The sequence below is a fragment of the Phyllostomus discolor genome, chromosome 7 (assembly GCF_004126475.2).
Source record: "Phyllostomus discolor isolate MPI-MPIP mPhyDis1 chromosome 7, mPhyDis1.pri.v3, whole genome shotgun sequence".
In the NCBI taxonomy this organism is placed as follows: domain Eukaryota; kingdom Metazoa; phylum Chordata; class Mammalia; order Chiroptera; family Phyllostomidae; genus Phyllostomus; species Phyllostomus discolor.
The window spans coordinates 58,674,982-58,698,180 of record NC_040909.2 but is presented as its reverse complement, the minus strand read 5'-3'; the positions used below and the strand labels follow the sequence as shown (position 1 = coordinate 58,698,180).

Here is a 23,199-nt window from a genome sequence, read left to right as displayed (position 1 = left end):
GGATTCTTTAAAAAAAAAATCAATGTTTGCTGTCCTTTCTAATCTGGTTTCCCTGAAGATGCATTACCTAGTTGACATGTTAGCTAATAGCTTAGAGGCTGTAGTATTTTGATTGGTGGTGTGAGCTTCTCCCAGGGCACTGACAACAAATTAAAATGCTACTTACAAAAATCTGGAACCCCGATGCCTATGAAATTGATCTGGGTGGAAGAGGCTTCCCAATTCATTGCCATTCAGATAAAAAGTAGCCATTTCCATGCGGCTTAGAATATTTGGGGGAGGGAAATTTTACAGCTTCCTGTCACTAGGAAAAGAGAACCTTAAAACTTTGTGGCTTGTGGCACTCCAGCTGAATTCTCTCCACCTGCCTCCAAGCCTGGCAGCAGGAGGCAGAAGTTTATTAAAGAGGTGAGAGAGGGAGCTTCCTGCATTCTGAAGCCCTGCTCCCAAGTTCTTCTAAGAGAAAAACTGCAATAATTGATGTGATTGCAATGGATTAGTGCCATGATGATTGGGACATGTGACTTCAGGGCTGCTTCCCTTGTCAGTTTGTGCTAATGTCTAGGCAGAAAAGTGCTGGTGGGCACCACGATGCCAGAGCCTGTCTGTGTGTGTGTATGCATGCACATGGGTCTTCCCATCCCTGGGTCAGTCAGGAACCTGTTCAGCCTGCAGAAAAGAGAAATCTGGAGGATGTATCACATGAGCTTGAGTTAGCAGGAGCCACTCCTTTTTCCCCCCACCCTCAGCCATGCTACACGATAGACTTATTTTACACACCCACATGGAACGGAGTCTTGGCCAGGAGTGTACTGGGGGAGATTCAGCAGTTTTGCACAGGCAACAAGACATCAAGTGGCATGGTGTTCCTTTCGTTCTGCACCCCATTCAAACTTACCATGCACGAGGATTTTTGTAGATTCATTTGTGACTCTTTTTCCCCAAAGTGTTTTGGAATTCCTTGCTGCACTCAAGGGTATCAGACAGGTATAGAGCCTGCATTCAGAGTCAGCTGAAAGAACTCCCTATGACAGTTTATTTTTGTAGAAGCCATGTCATTAGCAAGAGCAAGCCAATTACTCAGACTGCATTCCTAGGAAAAACGCTCTCTCAACTGCTTTGCCCACAGTCTGCTGGCTCTTAATTACCTGAAGCCAAGAGGCTGGAGTGCTGCTGGGTTAGAAAAGAACAAGCCCCCAGTCCTTACCTGGTATCTGTGCCAGGACAGGGATGATGGTTTTCACAGCACTGCTGGCACACTCAGGCATCTGCTGTACAAAATTTGGGGTATTTCAGCCAAGGTCTGTTGCCGCCAGTGGAGCATGGCTGACATCTGTGATCAGTTAGAGCACTGTACAGGTGGGCCGAATGCTGTTTTCCTTTCCCAGTCTGAATTTCGGTGATGACCTGCCAGAGAGACAGATGAGCATGGGGTTTTTCTGGTGGGGTCTGAGGGAATCCACGGGGACGCTGCATGTCTTGGTCCTGGACAGGCATTCATGTAATGACAGGCGAGGCCAGGTTTGCAGGCTGTGGAGTGAAATGCCTGGGATGTTATACACTTAGATTCACCATCAGCTCTGTGAACATACTGTCTTACCCAGCAACATGTGTTTTTCTCTTCTTTTAGAGGCTCCTGACATTGTTGGCTTGCTCATGTGACTGATAGCTTCTTTTTGCCCTCATGCCTTTTTTTAAAAAATAGTGCTTTTAGTAATTAAGTAGTTGGGTTTTTATTAGAACAGAGGGACTTATCTTTTTGATCTAGGCTCCCCTCCTGGGTGGCCTTGATAGTTTATTCTTAATAAGCAATTTCACCTACTACATTTAGTTTAAATGTTGACTTTATGGTTTATATCCTCACTGGGAACAATGGCACTGTCTTAATAAAATTGTATTAATTTAATGCTGGGACATCCATAACATCAAATTTTCTTGCCAAATGGCAGGGACAAGAATAAGACATATTTGCTGCCAGGTTTTAGATCCTACTAGGAGACCCATTCTGTGGTCCAGCATAATCCCCCTGACTGGAAACTCATGTGGCAGAGTGTTGGTCTAGATCACACACAAGGGTTTTGTGTGTGAGAATCTAAAACTCTACATATCATAGAAAACTCTGAATTTTAAGTTAATATCCATTTATGTTTTCTCACTTGTTCATTTCTCACTTGTACTTCTGTTTCTCCCTTCCTTCATCTGTCCACTTGTCCAGCTGTCATCTATCCATTTATCTACCAGTACATTTACCTTTTATTCATTAATTCAAATATCCATTCATTTATTTAGCAAATAAACAGACAACCTACAAAGTGTCAGGTTTTGTGTGGGGCACTGAGAAGCTATAATAAATAAGATGTCATGGTACCTTTGTTTTCGGAGCTTACAAACACAAAATGTATTAATTGTTACTTTCAAAAAATAGATTCATTGTCACAAATCACCAAAATGTTTTAATGCTTCTGTTCCAACAATAAGTGTTAACTGAGTACCTTCTCTGTCAGACCAATGCTGGGATACAACAAGAACTAAAACAGAAGACAGTCCTCCCCTCCTGCCACTGAGGAGAGACCAACAGCCACACGAACAGACAGATCAACATAGACCCACCTCACGGGGCTTAAAGTCTGATGAGCATATACTTTAACAAGTCGACAAAGCAGAACCAAGTTCACACTTTAATGAAAATCATTCAGCTCTAAATTGTAATAACCTAAGTTCCATAGTCATATAAAGCCATAAAAAGACCCAAAATTGAATTAGGTTCTGTGATTGAGCTGTGGAGTTCTTTCAAGTTCACTAGAAGCCTGAGCAATGTAGGAAACCACATTATTTACTGTGTCAGATCAAAGAAAGCATACGCTGTTCACTAAGGAAATACAATGTTCCCAGTTACTAAAAAACTTCTCATGTAGAGTCTTCACAAGGGGGTCACTGAATTGGGGGAAACACAGTCTCTCCAACAACCTCTTGCAAATCCAGCAAGTTGAAAGCTAGCTGTGGTGACAGGTTTCTGTTCCTTTGTCTTCTGTTCCTTTCCCCTGGGAAGGATTGTAAGGACTTCACTGACAACTAGCCACTAAGAGACGTCAGGGAGAGCCCTCTAAGACACCCGTGTACCGTGAGTGAGCCCAGGACGACTCATCCAGTTTTATGTGTCCTGTCTCTTTCTGAAACTCTCCTGGTTGTCAGCAGGACTCTGATGCCACTTGTCCTTCAGCCAAGGCAATAATACAACCCATTAAAAGTTCCTGCAGGCTACAAGGTGAGGAGTGGATGGGAGAAGGACTTAAATAAACCTCCTTGTCTCTCACCTCCCACATCAACTCATACCCTCCACCCTTTGCAGCCCTAGAAAATAGACTTGCCAGTTGTGTTAGATGCTTTACATTCAGTGTGAACTAAAATTCATTTTCATATCCAGTCAATACCTCCCTTTTCTTCTCCATTAACTCCTCTTGCCTGCCTTTTTGGAAGAAGTTGTTTGACTTAGACCTATGAATAATAAAAGAAATAGTCAAAAACAAGGACCATCAGCTGCTTTGCCTTGTATTTGAGTCTCTGATTTCCGTACAACCTTTAATGACATTGGCCTAATATCGCATCAGCACTTGGAGTTTTTCCTGTTGTCCATGTAAATTGCTGCAGTGGCCTTCAATCTTGGCAGATAAGTGAACTGTAAATAATTTTGTTTTAAAATGTATCGATTTGTCATTTTTAAGCTACATGAATTCTTTTCATCATTAAAGCTCCTAAGTGCTGTCCATATTCATTTGCTCTTCCAAGCGAATATTTTCAGCTCACTTTATAAGTACCTTCATTTCAAAATGATTCTGTGAAATACTGATGAACTGATTTTTTTTCCCATTTCCATTTATCAAGACCATTGCATCTTCCTGATCTCCCTGGCCTGTCAGTAGTAAGGAAATCATTCATTATAGAGAGATTGGTACGATTTTATCTTGAAAAGTCTTATGGCTAGTATGTGGCCAAGGACTTCTGTGGAGTTTTCAAAATTAAGCCCATTTCTTTTTTCCTAGTTGGTTCTGATTTTACATTCAGAAATTAAACTCTTGATTCAAAAATATCAGCACAGTGACAACAGAGCATTGGAAATACTTGCCTCAATACATGGCAGACCTTTCCAACCAGTTACTAAAGCCGGAACGTGGGAATTAAATGACTATGTTTGTGAGATCTCTTCTTCCTCCTCCTGCCCTGTCCCCTGTTCTGTCTGTGAGCAGTCCCTATTGACTCTCGCAACAAATGTCTTTTAACTTCACTTGTCCCTCTGCCTCATCACTACCACTCCCATCGTGTAAACCTCGTTGGGCTCCTGCCCTGGACACACAGTAGATTCCTGACTGCTCTCTGCTTTCTCTCCCTTCCCCACCAACCTTTACACCACCCAGTAGTCAGACCAAACTTTCTGGATGCAAGGTGGCTCCTGATGCATGCCTGCTTTCCTGTAATTAATACAATTCCTCCTCCCCTGAACTAAGAATGAAACTCGGTGTCCTTAAAGTAGCCCACAAGGCCCTTACACTATTTCGTCTCCAAGTTCATCTAAGACTGCCCCGGCCCCTTCCTGTGCCACACTAGCCTTCTCTCTGTTCTCAAACACTCCAAACCCATTTTGCTTTGAAGACTTAGCACACGCTGCTTCCATTAATAGAATGTTCTTTAGGAGGCCTCTTGTTACCTAGCTAAAGGGCACTGCATTATGTTGTTATCAGTCTGTTACAATTATTTGATTATTATTTATACATACAAACACACACACAACCCTACATACACACAGAGGTATATATTCTAACAGCGCAGCTACCATCTCTTTCTCATTTTTACACACTGCTTATCTTAGAATCTGACTCGCAGTAGGTGGTCACTCTGTACTTGTTGGAGGAGGGAATAAATATATTGTAGCTAGTTAGTTACTCAGGAGGAGGACCCAGGCTGGGTGTCCTGTCATTGTTGGACCGGGCGCTCCCTCCATCCCGATTCTTAGTTTACATTCATTACTGCAACAGGCTTGAAAGTGCATCTTTGTGTACAGGTATTTGTCTTTGGGCCAGTTTTTCACCTAGAAAATGAGGTGAAAGCCAATCACATTAGATGCAGATCTGATCCTGATCTCATAACTAATTCAGAAGTGAGTGTGTTCTCATGCCCCAAGTCTTCTGGGACATGATGCAGCCTGCTGAAGGGCACGCCAGTTGACTGAGATTGGAGAGATAAACACAGACACAGCTTTTCTCCTGGACAATTCTGGGCTCTGACCCGATAAAAGACACTGCTAATTATCATGCTCACAGAAAATAAAAAGGCATATTTTTGTACTTTTTTGTATATAGAGAACATAAAACTTCAGAAAGCCCAGAGTGCCAGCTAAATATTAAATACAAAATGCATCTTCAAATTAAGTAGTTTTCATAATTGAACTTGAGAAGAAACAAAGTGAGGTCAATCTTACCTAGGGGAAAATACCACAAGCATCCAGACCATTATATGTATTTAGCCTTCCAAGTAGATACAAACGTGCCAGTTCACGAAAGCCCCAGTGTGACAGTTTTTAGGGCATGTTATGAAGATGCCGCTTTACTTTTTCTTTTCCAAATTTAAGAACCACGTTTAGATGGCATTTAAAACGGTTGCAGAAGTGCAACTTGATTGTGAGGCAGTTTTCCAAACTTGTTTCCAACTGTATCTGTCATTTGGTGTTAAATTAGACCTATATGACTCGTTTATTGGGGAGGTGAGAAGGGGCATTAAAATTTAAAAAATGGCTCAAACTGTGTTCACTAGACTTCATTTGCACCTCTGTTTATAGCAAAACTACATCTTCAATTAATTTAAGGAGGTCCAGTCCTCCATGCCAGAGATTAGTTACCATGGACCAGCTGGGGAAGGGTCTTAAAACCCATGAGGAGATGTGCAGACTCTGCGTGCATTGTGGGTACACATGGAGAAGCTCACCTGCTTCTCAGCAGGAAAAAGGCCCAGCCTTTATCAGACTCCCTCTGGTGGGCAGGGTTGCCAGAAAGAGTTTCTTCCAGTTCAGGAAGAGGGAACAAATGGAAGAGGTTAAAGTTGAGGTTCCAGGGACTACAGAGTAACCCCAGGAAGGAAGAAGTGTGATGTGTCCCTCAGGTAAGCCTGCAGTGCAGCTCACCTGGAGTCCCCAAGAGACTTTGTAAAGAGTAGTGTAAACCTGAAGGAAACTGGAGCTTCAAAGATCAGAGAGACTTAATTGCGAACTGAAGGTAGTGTCGGGGACAGACCCCACAATGTGGCATTTACTAATTTGAGGGACCAAGAGAGGGTGGGCGTTTGAAGGAAGGGAAGCAACTTCCAGGGTAAACAGGGAGGTCCTTTATTGAATTATTTGCTTTTACATTTAAAGTCTTCCCTCGCCCCAGAGGTTAACAAAAACAAAGTACCACCAAAATGTAAAAATAGAAGTAATAATCCCCATTAATTTTTCTTACCAAGGTGAATTTCAAAATGAAAATAGCTTTAAATTGTGTGTCAATGATAGAAAGCATTCTCTGCATTCTAATTAAAAGTAGGCAACACAGGAAAGTATGAAGAGGGAGGAAAGCCCACCTGGGATTCCAGGTCCTTCTGTTTATGTTAATGTGTGTTCACACCCAAACGGGGCTGGTGCTGCTCCTGCTGGTTTTTAAAGACCACCCTGGTAATGATCACAATGAAGAGAAAAACAAATTCCTATGTACTTACAAAAGAGAATGGAGATTCTATCTGCCATTGGTGTTTTTTGATTCTGAAAATCTTCAGCATGCCCTCCAGGGGAAGCAAGAAGGCAGGTATTGACTTTCTGGGGCAGAAATCAGACAGCTGGCCCAAAGAGTCGGAATTCACTGTTAGGGAGGGTGCTGTTGGAAGTTGGCAGAATCAGGTTCTATTCCAAGTCTTTGGAATGCTGATCCACCCATGTCTGAGATGAGTAATTTATCCTCCAAGAGAAGGATGATTCCTGGGTCTCTGATGGTGTTTGTCAGCACCCAAACTATGCTTTTCCCAACATCCCCCCCACACAGTGTGTCTGGAGTCAGACCCCTCCCACAGTCTACCAAGACCTCTCTGCTAGTTTAGAATATGGTTCTCAAATTTCTGCCACAGGCACGCAGAAGAAAATTTTCAGTTGTCTATCCTACCTTTATTAAATGCATGCCCAATTTTCCTCAACTTTGAATCCTTGCCAAAACCTGATTTCAAATTGTAATCTGTAATTGTCAAGGGCAAATGAAGCTTTTGTCCTCCATGGGCTTTCTTCAGATACTTATTTTAAATTGAGGACTGGGTAGAGAGGGGCAGAGAGACGTGAGTTTTAAATGAAAGGGACCTTGGAAACTTCCATCAATATGGGGAATGAAAACTGGAGGATACCTAGGGAGAAAGCAAAGAACTATTGATAAGATTCATTGAAGACCAAGGGGAAGATTTTGATTCTGTAAATAACTATAGAGACCCAGAATGCTCTGAGCCAAAGATCTTATAAAGTAGTTCAAAATCATGAGCTGTACAAGAGCCATAAGAGAGGACAGAGATTCCCTTTCCTGTCCTCTGTCCCTTCAGGATGCTCTTTAGCAGATAAGTCTAGGGACATAGTATCCATCATGTGAGGGACAAGATCTCCGGGTTTAATTTGGAATGGGGGAAACCAAACAACGGTGCGTACAAATCTTCTACTGGAGAAAATAAGAACTGAAATTATTTCATATCCCCCCCTTAGTTTTTGCTCCCCATTCAAATAAAGAACATTTCATAAAATGGGAAGGGTCATTTGCTGGGCATGTTTTAAGGAATTGGAAACTGCTTATTTTGTTGAAATTTAAATGATATGCTTTCCCTTAGAATACTTCTTGGACTTTGGACAGAGTATAGATCTAAGAAGGCTGACTCCTTGAGTTCAACCTGTATATAAAGTACCAACAGTAGTATCAGGAGATAAAGACGTGAATTGATACCTGCAAAACTGATCACCTAAGAATTATGACAGCTCTTCATATAATAGTTATTTATATACTTATACGTTCAAGTGCACACATAGTGATTTTTAAAAGATCAATCTCCTTTTCCTACAGTCCACAAAAACTGATGGCAAACCCTTAGATTAGAGACAGGTATTTTATCATTGAAAGAACAATAAAAGACATGGAATCCCAAATGGTTTTAAGCACTGGTTGTATTTCTTTTGGATATCATAGCCTTACATTTAACTACTAGTGGTATTTTGTGCCACACATTTTGTGAAAAAATGAGGATGTTAAGACTGAGACATCTCATCATAAATTAGCCCAGTGTCTTAGCCAAGAACCTTTGATGAAAATTGGATTTGTTTTCTGCCACAGCCCAGAGGGCAGTACGGTTTGTGATTATGTCTTTGCATCTGGCCCACCCCCTCTCCGTGAGCTGATCACTTGGGGTTTTATCTGCATTCAGCATTGGCTGGAGGAAGGTGGAAGCCAAAGTGTTGTTGATGTGTTTGTGTATATGTGTGCAGAAGTGCTGAACAAAGACAAACTGATGGAAAACACCCACTTAGAGAACCAACAGTAATCTTCTGTTCTTCCCCTTCTCACTCACTTTCAGCAACCTCTGGAAAGAAAAGACAGCCAGAACAGTTCCCAACACAGTGTTTCCAGCCACCGAAGCCTGCACACAGCGTCCCCCAGCCACAGCACACAGGTGCTCCCTGAGTACCCACCCGCAGAAGCCCCAGCTCCAGATCAGACCGACAGCACTGGGCAGAAAAAACCAGATCCTTTCAAAATCTGGGCCCAGTCCAGGAGCATGTATGAAAGCCGACGTGAGTAGCGTTCTGGCTGCTGCCTTTCTGCGACCCCACTCCAGGGCTTCAACTCTCTCTCTCGAGGCTTATTAAAAATAGATTTTCAGTGTGTAGACTGAACAGAGGTGAACCAAGGTGAGAGGTGAACGCTTCTCAGCAGTGAAAGAATCTGCTGGATAGTCATGGGGGCTCCATTATGTCCAGTTTGGGGAGGGGCAGATATGGATGGCCAACAAATAAAAGGCCTGGATAATAATGGATTTCTTTTTCTTTTCAGTTTAAAGAGGTAGCAGATAAGAACTGCTGTCTCATTAATTCTCCCCTGTGTGGAGATTGTAGCATGCTTTTGTTAAACAGCTCTGATGTACAATAGAACATAAATATGATTGGTTCAGATTGCAGGAGTAGTGAGATGAAATTAAGTTCTTTCTTAGTGGTTTCTTAGTTTTTAAGAATACTGGTAATTTTTTTACCAATATTATCAGTCTTTTTCTAAACATTCCCCTTAAAAAAATTTGAGTGGTTTGTACTTTAATTATTTATACTGCGGTTTTAATTATGTTCCTCTGGCTTTACATTTCCAATAAATACGAGCTAGTGATGGCATGCATCATAACTTTTTGATTCTTATAAACAAAATATTAACTTTATTATGAAGCGATTTCCAAAGACTGTTCACCATAAAAATATTCATTTAATTTATCACTGATGAAAGTCCCTAAAATGCTTTAATTTGGGGGCATACAAACAGGTCGTTTTTTGGCTGTTGCTATTGCTGACCTTTTCTCCTGAGGATGATTGGTCAGTATGAAGCAACTATGGAGGTCATGTACTTCATTTTCTCTTGGACTGGAATAGGAGAGAATGTTTAAGGATGGAGGAGGCATTTGGTAAAGGGTCTGAACAAAACTGGAAGGGAAAAGAGAATTGTTTAGCACATCCTCTTTGCCCCTCCCCCTCAACACAGGTGTGCTACCTCTTGGGCAGAGGCCCCTGGAGAGTGAGGCACAGAGGAGGTGGGACAGTGGTAGGTGCCCCAGCTCTGGCACACCCCCTCAGACGTGGCTAGGAAGCATTTCCTTGGCTGGCTGGAGGAACTCCTCTGTGACCCAAACAAAACACAAAATGGGAACAAAGCCAGCATCCCTGTCTGAGAAGGAAAGTTGGCCACACTACTGGCTGCATTTCAGCAGTTACGTGGCACAAGGCAAGTTGGAGTCTAGCTGATTATCAAATTTTAGAAGTCACTCAGGGGTCCCTCCATCATTTCCTCCTCAAGGGGAAATATTGCCCTTTTCTCCTAACAGTGTGTGGAATTAAATAGGCTATTTTGGCTAAGGATTCTCTATGCCAACAAAAGCCACATAATTTGGGAAGGGATTTATTTCATCCCTGGACTGGAAAGACCCTGGAAGACTGTAACCCTGGCGGCCCCTTTTGGAAGGTCTCTCAGAAGCAGTAGTTTCTGAGTTATGGACCTGGAGTCTGTTCTCACAAACTGTAGCAAGTTCATTGAAGAATTGTGTTCCAAAGAGGATGTTTGAGAATTCTCATAACCATGTGGCTTCTCCAATCAATGGCCCAACTTCTGTTGATGTTGAGATGCTGCGTTATGGACCGTGCCTCTGCTTTTCTCAGTACAGTGCACATTTAGGACTATAGGAATCTTTTTGTGATAAAATAAATGGCATTCTGAAGCACTGGTGGGAACATCACACTTGACAGGTGATGCTAATGCATCCAGTTAACAGGAAGCTGCAGCTCAAATGCCATTTTTACCCTGATGGAAGCAAAATTTCTTCAGAATTTAATATGTAATTCATTTTTTAAAAAACACTAAGAATCTTGCCACAGCCAGACACCTTAAGCATCAGAATTGCTCAGGGGGCAGGCAAACTGAAACGTTCGGGGTGGGGCTGGTTTCGCATCTCCCCTTTCTTTACCACCTGAAGGATCCAGCAGCATAAGTGAGAATCGATTTGTTTGGTGACTGGAGACTCGGTAATGGAGTGATTGTAGATATGTAACTGATGTTAAGATTTGCTTGGGTTTCTTCCTAGCTGCTTGCTAAGTGAGAGTAACGATGAGACTTTTTCCCACAATGGTAATTATTCTGAGTCTGTCACAGATTTTCTACTTTTCACAGTACCAGTGCTGTGACTGAGCCTACGTCAATCTTGCCTTTTATTTAGTATTTTGCTTCATCCCCAACATGTTTCTGATATTCCCTTGGTTGTTTTTTATCTTGTTTTTTGAAGAAAAAAATGTGTAGCCTAAGATGTGATTTGCTGCCCCTTTCCCCAAGACATTACAATAAGCAAAGTACTCCTAGAAAATTGAAGTCAGTCCTAATACCTTAAGTGTACCCTTAATTTATGCCCCTTTTCAGGGGAAAATATATTTTTCTTATATTTCATTTTATTGTGAAGGGCAAAGTGAAGACTGATACAGTCTGATCCAATTCCTTCACATGGTCTAACTACTGTGCAAAATACCATATTCTTGATACGGCCATCTGTCAAAACAGCAGTGTCAAATGAGTCAATCTGGAATTACAGACGTATTAATAAACCCCTCTGAAGGGCTTACATGTTTAATTAAAAACAAAGGCAAGTATGAAAGTCCTTTAAAAGCCTCATTGCCAGTTTTGTGTTTTCTCCAGGTAACATACCTATTGTATGAATGTTTTGAAAAATGACATTGATGCAATCATACTGGTTAATGTTCAGGACCAGATAGCATCCACTAGTGTTTACTCTGAAAGAAAGTCTAAAACTTCCCATTGAAATTTTGCCTGTTTACAAACTAGTTTGGAAAGAAAAAACATCCAAGCTGTCATATTAACCAAGGTAAAACTGCACTGCTCCGTGGAGACGTGTTTACAAATTTAGAACTGGTGGACAGGCTTCTTCCTCAAAGTGAGTTTAAGGAGCCTTGTGTGCACTTCGAGATTTTAAGAACTATTATGACAGCCCTTATTTGTGTGTGTTCAACCTTAGTCAGATCTGATGATTTGCGCCTCCAAATAAAAAACCATCCTGGTTGAACTGCATAGAATTCACCTGAACAGGTATTAGCACAGGAATGTATTCCATCAGGAACAAATAAGTGCCACAGTGTGGCAGTTAAAAAAGTATACTTAATTTTTTTTAAAGAAATAAGTGTTTAGACGACTCTAAAATTTATGACGTGATTAAAACAGTCATGCAAGAATGTACACTTTGGGGTTTATTTAAATATGAAGAGTCTTAGATGGTAATGGGAGTTCAATGAAATTTCCAACACTACTATAGTAATTTCTAGCTTTTTGACAAGAAAAGCACCATGGGATAAAAAATAAAGCAGAATCAAACTGTAGTCTTTTAAACTTCACAGCAGCCATGACCTTTACTGTGAAAGCTTAACTGCACGTTCCTTATCAATCAAAACGAAATTAACATGAACTAAGAGAAAGCACATGCATTAAGCTTTGCAAAATTGTGAAATTAATATTCCAGCTATGTCACCTTCGCCAGCATCGGGATTGAGCAAGGGTGAAAGAGAGAGAGAAATCAATTCCACGAATTTTGGAGAATGTCAGAGTAAGGATTCACTGAAAACTTTTTCTTCATTATATCCATCCTGTTTGATGTTCCCATTGGTCTGGGGGGCTGGGGAGAAACTCAGAAAGAGAAATGCCATGAACAAAAACGTTTTGCTATTCTTGTGGACCAGGCATGGACCAAAGAAAAGATGAAATAAAAAATGATGGGCATGTTTTTTGCTAAGTCTGAAAATGTGTGTTCTGTAGTAATGGAGACACTGAGAGGTTTCTCTGCAAACCTGGTGATTCCATTCTTTCTAATTATCAAAGGAAGTCTTTTTGCCACTTTATTCAGTTGTCGCTTGCATTACCAAAGGATATTCACTGCTGAGATTGTCTCCTATGCAAGGGCTTAAAAGTGAAGAAAGCTGGACAAGGTTTTCTTAGCCTTTTTTATTTAGCCTCACTGAAAAGAAAAGCAAAGTGATAAAAACATCAGAAAGATGGTTCTACCCTGCTACTTCCTAAAAATGTAATTATAATGGAATCTGCCTGAAATCAAGAAGAGAACAAACCCTGTTGGGGGAGTACTTTAGAAACCTCAGTGCCCCTGGCAGCTGAGGATGCACAAAAAAAAATTCTGTAATTCCCTATGTGGCAGCGCCACTTTATCACCAAAGTTACACGCTTGTATACCTGGCATTTGGTTGGTGGAAGAAGAGTATAATTGTTAAAATGCCAAAACTGAGGTGCCAAAAGACTTTCTTTGCAATATCTCTGTGTGTTGGTGTATTGTGTTTGTGTCTCTGTTTTTCTGACTCATCACTGGAATCCTCAACAGTCTTGGTGTCATTGGGCATCTTGTTTTTCAATAGGAAGCTTTTTAATAAATTTGCCATTTCCCACTGATTCATAGAGAAAGACAAATTCTTTTCTCCTATGGACTAACCTGTATGATAAGTCCAAGTCAATTGGCTACAGCCACCCAGACGGTGCTAGCTTACACCTAACTGAACAGTATAAGGCAAAAACTTGCTACATTTGGTGTCATTGTAGGACAAGTGAGTGTTCCTGGGTTAAATGATGCTGGAAAAAATGGGTGTGGATGGGCTGCAGTCTCTGCAGAGTCCCTTTCCTTGTTCGCAGAAAGGCCCCACAGACTCAGGCCGACTCTACCTGGGCCCTGGTGCTGCCTGGGAAGCCCTGTGGCCTGTTTTGGTAATAATCCTCCGCTTAGAGGAAACAAAGATGGAAACCTAACTTGATTTAATTCGTAGTTGCAGTGAGTCCATTACAGTAAATATCCTTTAGCCAGCTACTCAAACAGAAAGAAAATGTTTCCTTCGTATGCTCAAGAAAATATCATTCTCAAATCATTTATGAGAGTGCCATGATGTAGCTTAACTCCATGTCCCATGGTGTCTTACAGCTTAGTCTTGGCAATTATAATAAAAAAGCATTGGATGAAAAGCATGGTTGAAAGCCATGGCATTAAGATAGCTCAAGCAAAATACTGGATTCAAACCTCTGACGTGTATTCACCTGTTTACTTAGCTGATTCTTTCTGGGCACACTCAGTCACTGTACATTTAAGCTTGTAAACGAGTCACTGAAGAGGGATAGCTCTCACTAGCTTGAAATATAAACACCGCTGCCTTCCTCCCTGTTCTATCGTACAGATTGGAGGTGATGAGAGCTAAATGCTCAGGCCCATACACTGCTTCAGCCCAAAATCCAATTAATTAAATAGAGCAGAAAGTGTGCAGAACGGTATTTGAAATTCTTTAAGATTCTCTGCCGTTAAACTATATTTTTTCTCTTTAAATAAAAGATATGTCATTTTACAGACTGTAAAACACTATATATTAAAGTATTAAATACGAATTAAATAGAAATAACCCTTTTATTACCTTTAACACAGTGGTATATAGAACAATTTCATGTGCAGTGAGCATCTTTTTATGAAAATTGCTTTTATTTTTTAAAAATGAGATTTAAAAAAATTTAAACCCTGAACTATTGAGTTTTAAAAGTAAAATATCAAGTTATTTGATAATAAACTAATACTTTGAATGTTGAAACACTACAGCAAGCTCAGGAGTAAAGCAGTCAGTCGTTTTAACAATGAAGTATGGTTCATTGATGCAGAACAATTTTTTTTAAAGATTTATTTATTTATTTACTTACTTATTTTTAGAGAGGGAATGGAGGGAGAAAGAGAGAGAGAGAGAGAGAGAGACATCAACGTGTGGTTGCTGGGGGTTATGGCCTGCAACCCAGGCATGTACCCTGACTGGGAATTGAACCTGTGGCACTTTGGTTCCCAGCCCGCGCTCAATCCACTGAGCTATGCCAGCCAGGGCTTGATGTAGAACAATTTTGTTGTCACCATAAATCTTAGGTTATGGAAGTCTGGCTGCTTTTTGGTAATAGTACTGAAACTGTAGTAAACTTTGCAAATTTGGAAATATTAGGATGTTTAAGACTAACTTTTTTTGGCAAAGATGATCTAACAAATCAAATTACTGGCATTGCTGGTCTTGATTACTTTAAAGGAAAAAGAAGTAATTTTTTTAAGGGAACACTTTATTGCAAAGCTTTTTGTCTGTTTTTTAGTTGCTATAACATCAGGCGACTTAATGGGCCTCCTAAGTCTGCCGAGCCAGCCCCTGCTTCAGAGGTCGCTCTGACTCGGCATCTCTCTCTCTTGGACAGGGGCATCCACAGTGCAGTGCAGCACATGATGATTTTAATTAAGTCTCCTTGAACAGTGCCGAGGAGAGCAGTCAATGCTGATTTCTGGCTTAGTCAGAGATCATGACTTGGTCTTGATTAGGAATTATCAAACAGTTGATTAGTCTTTTGAAAAAACTTAGGGCTCAATGACTACTCCCATTGTTCCCTTTCACCCAGCATCCTCCATTACTTCACATCCAGATTCTGTTGTTGCCTTGTCTGTGTTAGAAAACTGTCATCTGCTCAGCACCATCAGTGTTGGTCCTGTAACTGTGTGATCTCAGCAGTGTGATTGCTTTGATCAGAGAAGTAATCTCTCTTATCCTTCTCCCCTCTCTAGGTCCAGATTACCAAGAACAGGATATCTTCCTCTGGAGAAAAGAGACTGGATTTGGATTTAGGATTCTTGGTGGAAATGAACCAGGGGAACCTGTGAGTCTTTTGTTTCCCCCCTCCCTCTCCCAGTGTTCTTTTCTAAGACTTCAAAGCAAATTGGCAGCAGTAACAAATCACCATGATTGGAGTCACTCTAGGTGTAACACTGCTTCATCTCAGGCAGTGGAGGTTTTCCTTAGGTTTTGTAGAGATGTTTTTGTCTTGAGGGAAGAGACTAGTATTAGAGAACAGGAAGAGTTCATCTACCGGGTGCTAGCAGAGCCAAACACTAGACACTGAGAATTGCAGTAGAAAAAGACTGGGTATTTTATCATGAATGGCACCACTCAGGAGAGCAGGAAGCTAATATTCAAAACAGCGAACTCCCTGAGGGCATGTAGGATACAGGTTATACAGGGAAAAATCACAAGACACCGTGGTTAGGGGTTCAGGGTCGTTCTGAGAGCTGATTGATGGGAGATGAGGTAAGGGTACTACATCATTTCTTATAGGTCTTGAGCACACCTGAGGTCTGTTCTGGCATCCCTCTTTCCAGTCTCATGGGAAAATAGCCAGGGCATCGTTCCACTTGGGCCTCAGGAGCTGAAACATAACTTAGGTCGAGATGTTATCTTTATGGTGCCAGAGGTCCAGACCCCTGTGATCACTAGTCAGGTCTGGGCTCCTGTCTTCTGCCATCTTGGGGGTTGCTGATTACCTGGGGGAAAGGCTAGGTCTCTGAGGGGTATAGACACACAGAGATGATTTCTAGGGCTAGGATTTAAACCTAAATTTAATCAAAGATATAAGGACCCTCAGTTTCACTAGATCCAGTTTCTAAAAGGTTTATGTTAACATATGTGAAAACTGGGAGCTAATACATCTGAAGTGCCCATCAAAGAAAATGAAACCAAAAAGCTAAATAGGAATTGGTATCAATTAAGAAAACAATGGCCAGCCCTGGCTGGCATAGCTCAGTGGATTGAGCACGGGCTGGGAACCAAAGTGTCCCAGGTTCGATTCCCAGCTAGGGTACATTCCTGGGTTGCAGGCCATAACCCCCAGCAACTGCACATTGATGTCCCTCTCTCTCTCTCTCTCTCTCTCTCTCTCTCTCTCTCTCTCTCTCTCTCTCCCCCTCTCCCTCCCCCCTCCCTTCCCTCTCTAAAAATTAAAAAAAAAAAAAAAAGCCCTGGCTGGCGTAGCTCAGTGGATTGAGTGCGGGCTGGGAACCAAAGTGTCCCAGGTTCAATTCCCAGCCAGGGTACATTCCTGGGTTGCAGGCCATAACCCCCAGCAACCGCACATTGATGTTTCTCTCTCTCTCTCTCTCTCTCTCTCTCTCTCTCTCCCCCTCCCCCTGCCTTCCCTCCCTAAAAATAAATAAATAAAATCTTAAAAAAAAAAGGAAAGAAAACAGTGGCCAATTCTGTTAGATTTGCCACTGCCTTCATGTATTGAATAGCACCAGCAGGGAGAGCACTTCACAAGGCATCATGAGAGATTAGGGAAAGTAGGACCCCCCTCTTTACAAAAGAAGAGAAAGAATCAGGAGACATTTAACCTTGCTGGGCCTCATCTTTAGAATGAATTTAGGATTATATCACAGAATCCTTTTGAAAGGGGAAAAGAAAACTAAAGAAAAGTATTAATTCTCTCATCGTAATAAAAATAACTATTATTTATTGAGTACTTACTCTGTGCCAGATGTTATGCCAAAGGATTTTAACATACATTCTCTCATTTATCCTTCAAATCCATGAATTTATCCCACTGTTTCAAATCAGCAAGTGAATACATAAAAAGATTAATTAACTTCCCCAAGATTATAGAGTTAGCAAATGGAAGGACTGGAAAGGGTCTGATTCTGGAGTCCGTATTTTTAACAAGTCTTTTTGTCAAAGTTCTTTGTAAACTATACAGGCCATGCAAAGGTAGCTATAGTATTATTACCTAACAAGAAGGCGAGGAAAGCACAATATTTCAACTGAAGTTTAGTGGAAAGTAAATACAACAGCAAGGCACTGCATAAAGACTGCTTGGATACAGGTGCTGGGAGTACAGAAATGGGAGTGTCAGACCAGACTTTGCTTGATTCATTTCTTTATTTAAAAGTATTTATTATGCATTTGCTATTGCAAGTCACAATGCTTGATTTTAAAGAAAGTAGCATTATAATTAGCAGAGTTTTCTGAAAGAAGGGTCCTTAGGTAGATAGAAAAGGAACAAGGATTTTGCAAACAAAAGTGATTTAATTTTGCAAAGGATAAAAAAGAGAATCACCACCACAGATAAGTGTCATGGAACCAGATAAGAAAAACTTGTTTTTTCCCCACCTTGTGAAAACTGTTGTAGTACTAGCACAATGCCTAGTATCCAATTGGCACTCAGTGAATGTTTCTGGCACAGATGCAGACATGAATGAATGAATGGATTAAAATGTTCTCAGAGATATGGAGGCTGTCAGTATAATAGCAAACCAAAAGATCAATGTTTTATCCATCCTCCAATTACTCAACAGATTTATATTGGTCACATCGTACCACTGGGTGCTGCTGATACGGATGGCCGCCTCAGGTCAGGGGATGAATTAATCTGTGTGGATGGGACACCAGTAATTGGAAAATCACACCAGCTTGTGGTCCAGCTTATGCAACAAGCCGCCAAGCAAGGCCATGTCAACCTCACAGTGCGGCGTAAAGTGGTATTTTCAGGTATGTTTCTCATTCATTCCTTCTGGCAGAGCATTGTCACCTCATGCACAGAAAAGGACCCCTTTCTGTATCTGCCTCCTCAAGCATCTGTTTTAGCAAATGTTTGCAAATGTGACTAAGCTCAGAATTTCCAGATAGTTTACTTCTCTCAAATACTGCAAAACTACTGTCATTCAAAAGTACTTCAATGTGCCATTCGTACCTGTTCAGCCAAGACTTCTAGAAGGCTAATTGGAACTATATTACTTCCCCCAACACCTCGCCAGCTAGAACCTTGCTGTCCTCTTCATCCGATGATAATTTTCAACAAAAGAGGTCACTATGACAGGAGCATTGTAACTTCAAATTAAGAGAATAAAAATTAGGTTTGTGCCACAAAATAAGCTCATAAAAAGTTACTCTATTGTCGACAGTAATATTTATTAATGCAAGATTTTTTTCTCCTCTATAGGAAAGGTATAAAGCTGCCCCTTTCTAGGTCATACTTAATTCATTCCTCCTACAAGCTTCGAAGTACTTGAGTTCTCAAAATACTACCTATCCTTTCAGGCCCAACTCAAATATAACCTTCTCTGTGACACCCTTGGATAGTCCCTCCTTCCTCCAAGTGCCTCTAGATTTTAGCATTCACTTCTTGCCATTCTTGTGAATCAGGGTTTACTCCTATATCAGAATCTGCCAGGTAATGACAGTTCACCATGTGTCAGTCTTTGCCACTGATTCTCCAGCTCCCTGAAAGCACACTGTTGGTGGTTAAACTTTGTTTGCAGCCCCCACCTCCAAATGTCCAAGACGGAACTCAGGAGGCCGTAGAAGCAGTGTGGTATCAGTTGAGTTACTGAAGAAGTGTGATATGAAATAATATGAATTCTCTGTAGTTTTAATATTAGTCAAATAAATACTTATCAGATAAAATCAACTGGTACCTTGTCAAAAAAAAAAAAAAAAAAAAACTGCCCTGGCTGGCGTAGCTCAGTGGATTGAGCACGGGCTGGGAACCAAAGTGTCCCAGGTTCGCTTCCCAGCCAGGGTACATTCCTGGGTTGCAGGCCATAACCCCCAGCAACCGCACATTAATGTTTCTCTCTCTCTCTCTCTCCCCCACCCCCAGAAATAAATAAATAAATAAATAAATAAATAAATAAATTAAAAAAAAAAAAAGCTAGTGTAAGTCATTTAAATGGTATATCATTCATTATAGAATGAAGATGTCAGGTTCCAGTGTGAGAGTCCTGCCTACTGCAGCTGTGGGAAAATGTTAATCATTTAGGTCCCTAGTGCTCACTTATGGCCTCAGAATCTTTCTGCAAATAGTAGTATTCCATGCTGCCAGTAACAGTCAGTCACAAGTAGCTTTTGAGGTGTGATGAAAACTTTTTAACTTCACTGGACTAAGTAAAAATAGTAGAACAATGTGATTTTTGTCTATTTCAGAATTATTTTTAAAATCTTAAGTATTTGGGGTATTTAGCTCTCAGTCAAAGATGTTAAATCTATGAAGAGATAAACTAGTCACAAAAATACAAATGTTACATAATTCAACTTTCTTGTGGCACCTAGGGTAGTCAGATTTATAGAGTCAGAAAGTAGAATGGTGTTTGCCAGGAGCTGGGGGAGAGGGAAAAAGTTACTTGGACTTTAATGGGTACAGAGTTTCAGTTTGGGAAGGTGGTGACAGAATTCTGGAGATGATGATGGTGATGGTTTCACAACAGTGTGACTACTTAATGCCACTGAACTGTACACTTAAAAGTAGTTGAAAGGATAAATTCTATGTTTCTATTTTACTACAATGAAAAAGAAATCTAGGGAAGGCCAAGATTTCTTGAATAAATGTAGTCTTATCCAAGGCTATGCACAACACATTTTGGTTTTGTCATGAAACATAAATTGGTACCACCAACGATTGTGGCAGTTTAGGAGTGCTTTACCCTGTCACCTGACAAAGCAATCAAACTGGGATTTTATAAAACGGGAATGCTGAGGGAGGCTGATGGATCCAGTGTGTGATCAGAGCAGATAATTGACACCTGGAAACTAGGAAGTATACCTCTGACAGATATTGTCAGATTTCCCACAGGATGGCGACCTCAATGGTACTGTCAGTTACCATCTCTTGCCTGATGGAAAACTCAAAAGCAGAAAATGTTTGGAAAGCTGAGTAGGCTGACACTTCTAGGTAATGGCAATATTAATGTACCGCCCTGGGCACTTCTCTGAGGCGAGGATATAGGGGTCATCCTTGGTATGGGGCACACCTGCACTTCCTCTGGGTTGCTTTTGATTTTTGCCCAGGGAACACTTCAGAGTGTTGCAGCTGGAATCTGGGTGTGGATATTGATGCATTAGCGTGCTGTAGATGAGAAACGATTTGGCTGTCCTTTTTGGCATTTTTCCATGGGTCATTGTCAGTAAATACTGAGAAGTAAATACTTTTCCCAAGATAAGCCGTTTGAAATTCTTCTATCTGGATTCTGTGAGGCCATGTAAACCTCCTGACCTCTTGCCCATACACAGTTGGGAGAGGAGGAAGGATGGCGGGCATGCATTGGGCCCAGCCAGGTTACTGAGAGGCACATACTTTGTTTGCACAGCCCCCAAAGCAGAGACGGAGGTGCCCTCGCCAGCCTCTTCCCACCACAGCAGCACGCAGCCCGCCTCCCTGACGGAGGACAAGCGCACCCCACAGGGCAGTCAGAACTCCCTGAACACGGTGAGCTCAGGCAGCGGCAGCACCAGCGGCATCGGCAGTGGCGGGGGAGGGGGCAGCGGTGTGGTGAGCACACTGCAGCCCTACGACGTGGAGATCCGCCGCGGGGACAGCGAGGGCTTCGGGTTCGTCATAGTGTCCTCAGTGAGCCGGCCTGAGGCAGGCACAACCTTCGGTGAGTGCTGTCAGTTTTTCCCCAGTATCATTAAGTTCTTCCCCAGTATCATTAACAGAAATGCCTCCCTGCTTTTTGCTTCAGGTAATTAAAGTATTAATTGGGGATGCAGTTTATTTGGTAGCTTTTCCCTTCCTGGAGGTCGAAGGGCTTTTTTGGTAACGGTTTAGCATCCACTCTGAACACCTGTAAACACGTCTGCAGCAACCTAAAGCATAAGTGTAATCTGCATGAAATTTGCAGAACCACCCCTTGACAGTATAGAGAGTGAGAAATTCTTGCCAAGAAGAACCTTTTGCAAGGTCCTGGGTGAGATATCATTGATAGCAGTAGCATTAGAAAGTCTGAGAGTTTTTAAAAGAAGCATATGGCTATAAAATATGCTTAGGAAAAATTAGAGGTGTAAGGAATAACAATATTATATGAAATGCCCTTTCCATTTCCAAAGGAAATGTGTCCTTTCCCTACTGTATCCCCGTCTGAAATTTTTAACTTTAATTTTAAATAATATTTTTACTGTCACATGATTAGGAGTCTAATTCAAATCTGACAGTCATTTGTCTTCATTGCCCTTGAACTCTAACAAGGGTGATTTCCCTGTCTCATCCATGTTTTAGGGATTTCAGCAGAGTATAGAGAAACTCAGTTGTCACCCTCTCAAAAGGTTAACTCTCTTCTGGGTGCACCAGCAGACACAAAGAGGAAAGGAGGTGATTCCAGGAACTACTAATCTACGAATCTATTTCCAATTGAATGGATTATAAATATGTACTCCAAGAATGATCCACCGTCATTGGATAAAAAGTCATTTGTTATTCCCCAAGCATATTTGCTGATATAATGGGAGGCAGGAAGGGCTGTGCAGGCTTTGAAATGTACCTCAGCTCTATCCCCAAATGACTCACCAGGAATATGAGGAGCAGTGACCCAGGGCACTTGCTGGCTGAGTTCAGCTACAAGTTCCATCCCTTTAGCTTCCTCCTTCTGTAGAACTCCCTTGCCTCTGTTGCTTCCTGCTAACCCTGTTTTCCCTAAGGCTTGTCCACAAGGAGACAAGTGAGTCAGCAGGTCTGTGCATGTGTGGCTGCAGTAACAAACACCCATGACTAACATTGCTTTTGTGAGCTACTTTAATAATCCATGGATGGGTGACATGGCATCAAGGCAAGGATCTTTTGTTTTTAAAATAATTTTGGAGACTCTTCTGTTTAATTTAAAAAATAAAAAGAAAGGCAGGGGGTGTGACAACTCCCAAGTGAAACTTCAGACCCACATTTTTAGTGTCCCCGTGTACCCTTTAATGTTCTTAGGATTTCAGAATTCTCAGTTTCCCTTTTTAGAAGGAAGTAGCAGGTATGTCAGGAGGTGGAAGGCTATGTGTTATTTAATGAATATTGAATGTCTTCACTCACAATTGGTCTTTGATTGTTTTCCTCTGGTTCTTAACAGTGAATGAATTAAACTATCCCACATACCTTGCATGAGACTTCTGTTTCAAGCTATACAGAGTTTTCTACATACCTGCTGTTTGATACCTTTCTCATTTGGGTTGTCCTTGGAGATGGGCTAAACTTAAGACCTTGACTTTGAGTATGAAACTTTCTACCATACCTGCTTGTTGGATTCAGAAAAAAAAAATCTAACTTCATTTTAAAAAATTATTTTGACATAATGTTACATCTAATAATAAAAGCTCAGGCAAATATGCTGAAATTCAAATGGATTACAGCTTATTTTCCCACACATTTTATCCTCAAGGTCCAAATTGTGCTGGAAGAGCCTGCTTAGTTTCAGCGTCTCCCATGTTAATTTTGTTACACTTTCCAAAAGGTGGCTCAACTGCATAACTGTCTTCACAGTCCCCAGAAAGACAAATTCCCAAAATTGGTGAATATGAGTGAGAAACTTGGAAACTAATATACGGTTAGCTGAAAACTCTGTGTGAGTCTTCAAAACCAATTTTCCACCTCTCTCAGAGGTTAACAATGCTCTTGGTTGAGACTTGGAATCCCTCAACGTGCACAATAAACCTGCCTCTTCAAATGGACTCATCCTGGTTTTTCATGTTATAGATGAGTAGAAACTGATAATGTGAAAGGCAATGATTAAAGAAAAAGTACTGAGGAATGATATGAACCAAGCTTTGGATCA

The 23,199-nt window shown here is 41.2% G+C and overlaps 1 protein-coding gene across 22 annotated transcripts in view; it reads left to right on the top strand.

Annotated features, from left to right (window-relative positions):
• Positions 1-23,199, top strand: part of MAGI1 (membrane associated guanylate kinase, WW and PDZ domain containing 1) — a 604,195-nt gene that overhangs the window by 561,975 nt on the left and 19,021 nt on the right. For 17 of the 22 annotated variants that reach the window (XM_036031542.1, XM_036031539.1, XM_036031533.1 and 14 more), the window contains 5 exons: positions 8,617-8,833; positions 12,313-12,396; positions 15,415-15,506; positions 17,971-18,163; positions 20,758-21,048. In XM_036031542.1, coding sequence (XP_035887435.1) covers positions 8,617-8,833; positions 12,313-12,396; positions 15,415-15,506; positions 17,971-18,163; positions 20,758-21,048 — 877 coding nt within the window. The remainder of the gene's footprint in view (positions 1-8,616; positions 8,834-12,312; positions 12,397-15,414; positions 15,507-17,970; positions 18,164-20,757; positions 21,049-23,199) is intronic. The other 5 variants (XM_036031536.1, XM_036031547.1, XM_028517869.2 and 2 more) reach the window with 1 other exon arrangement.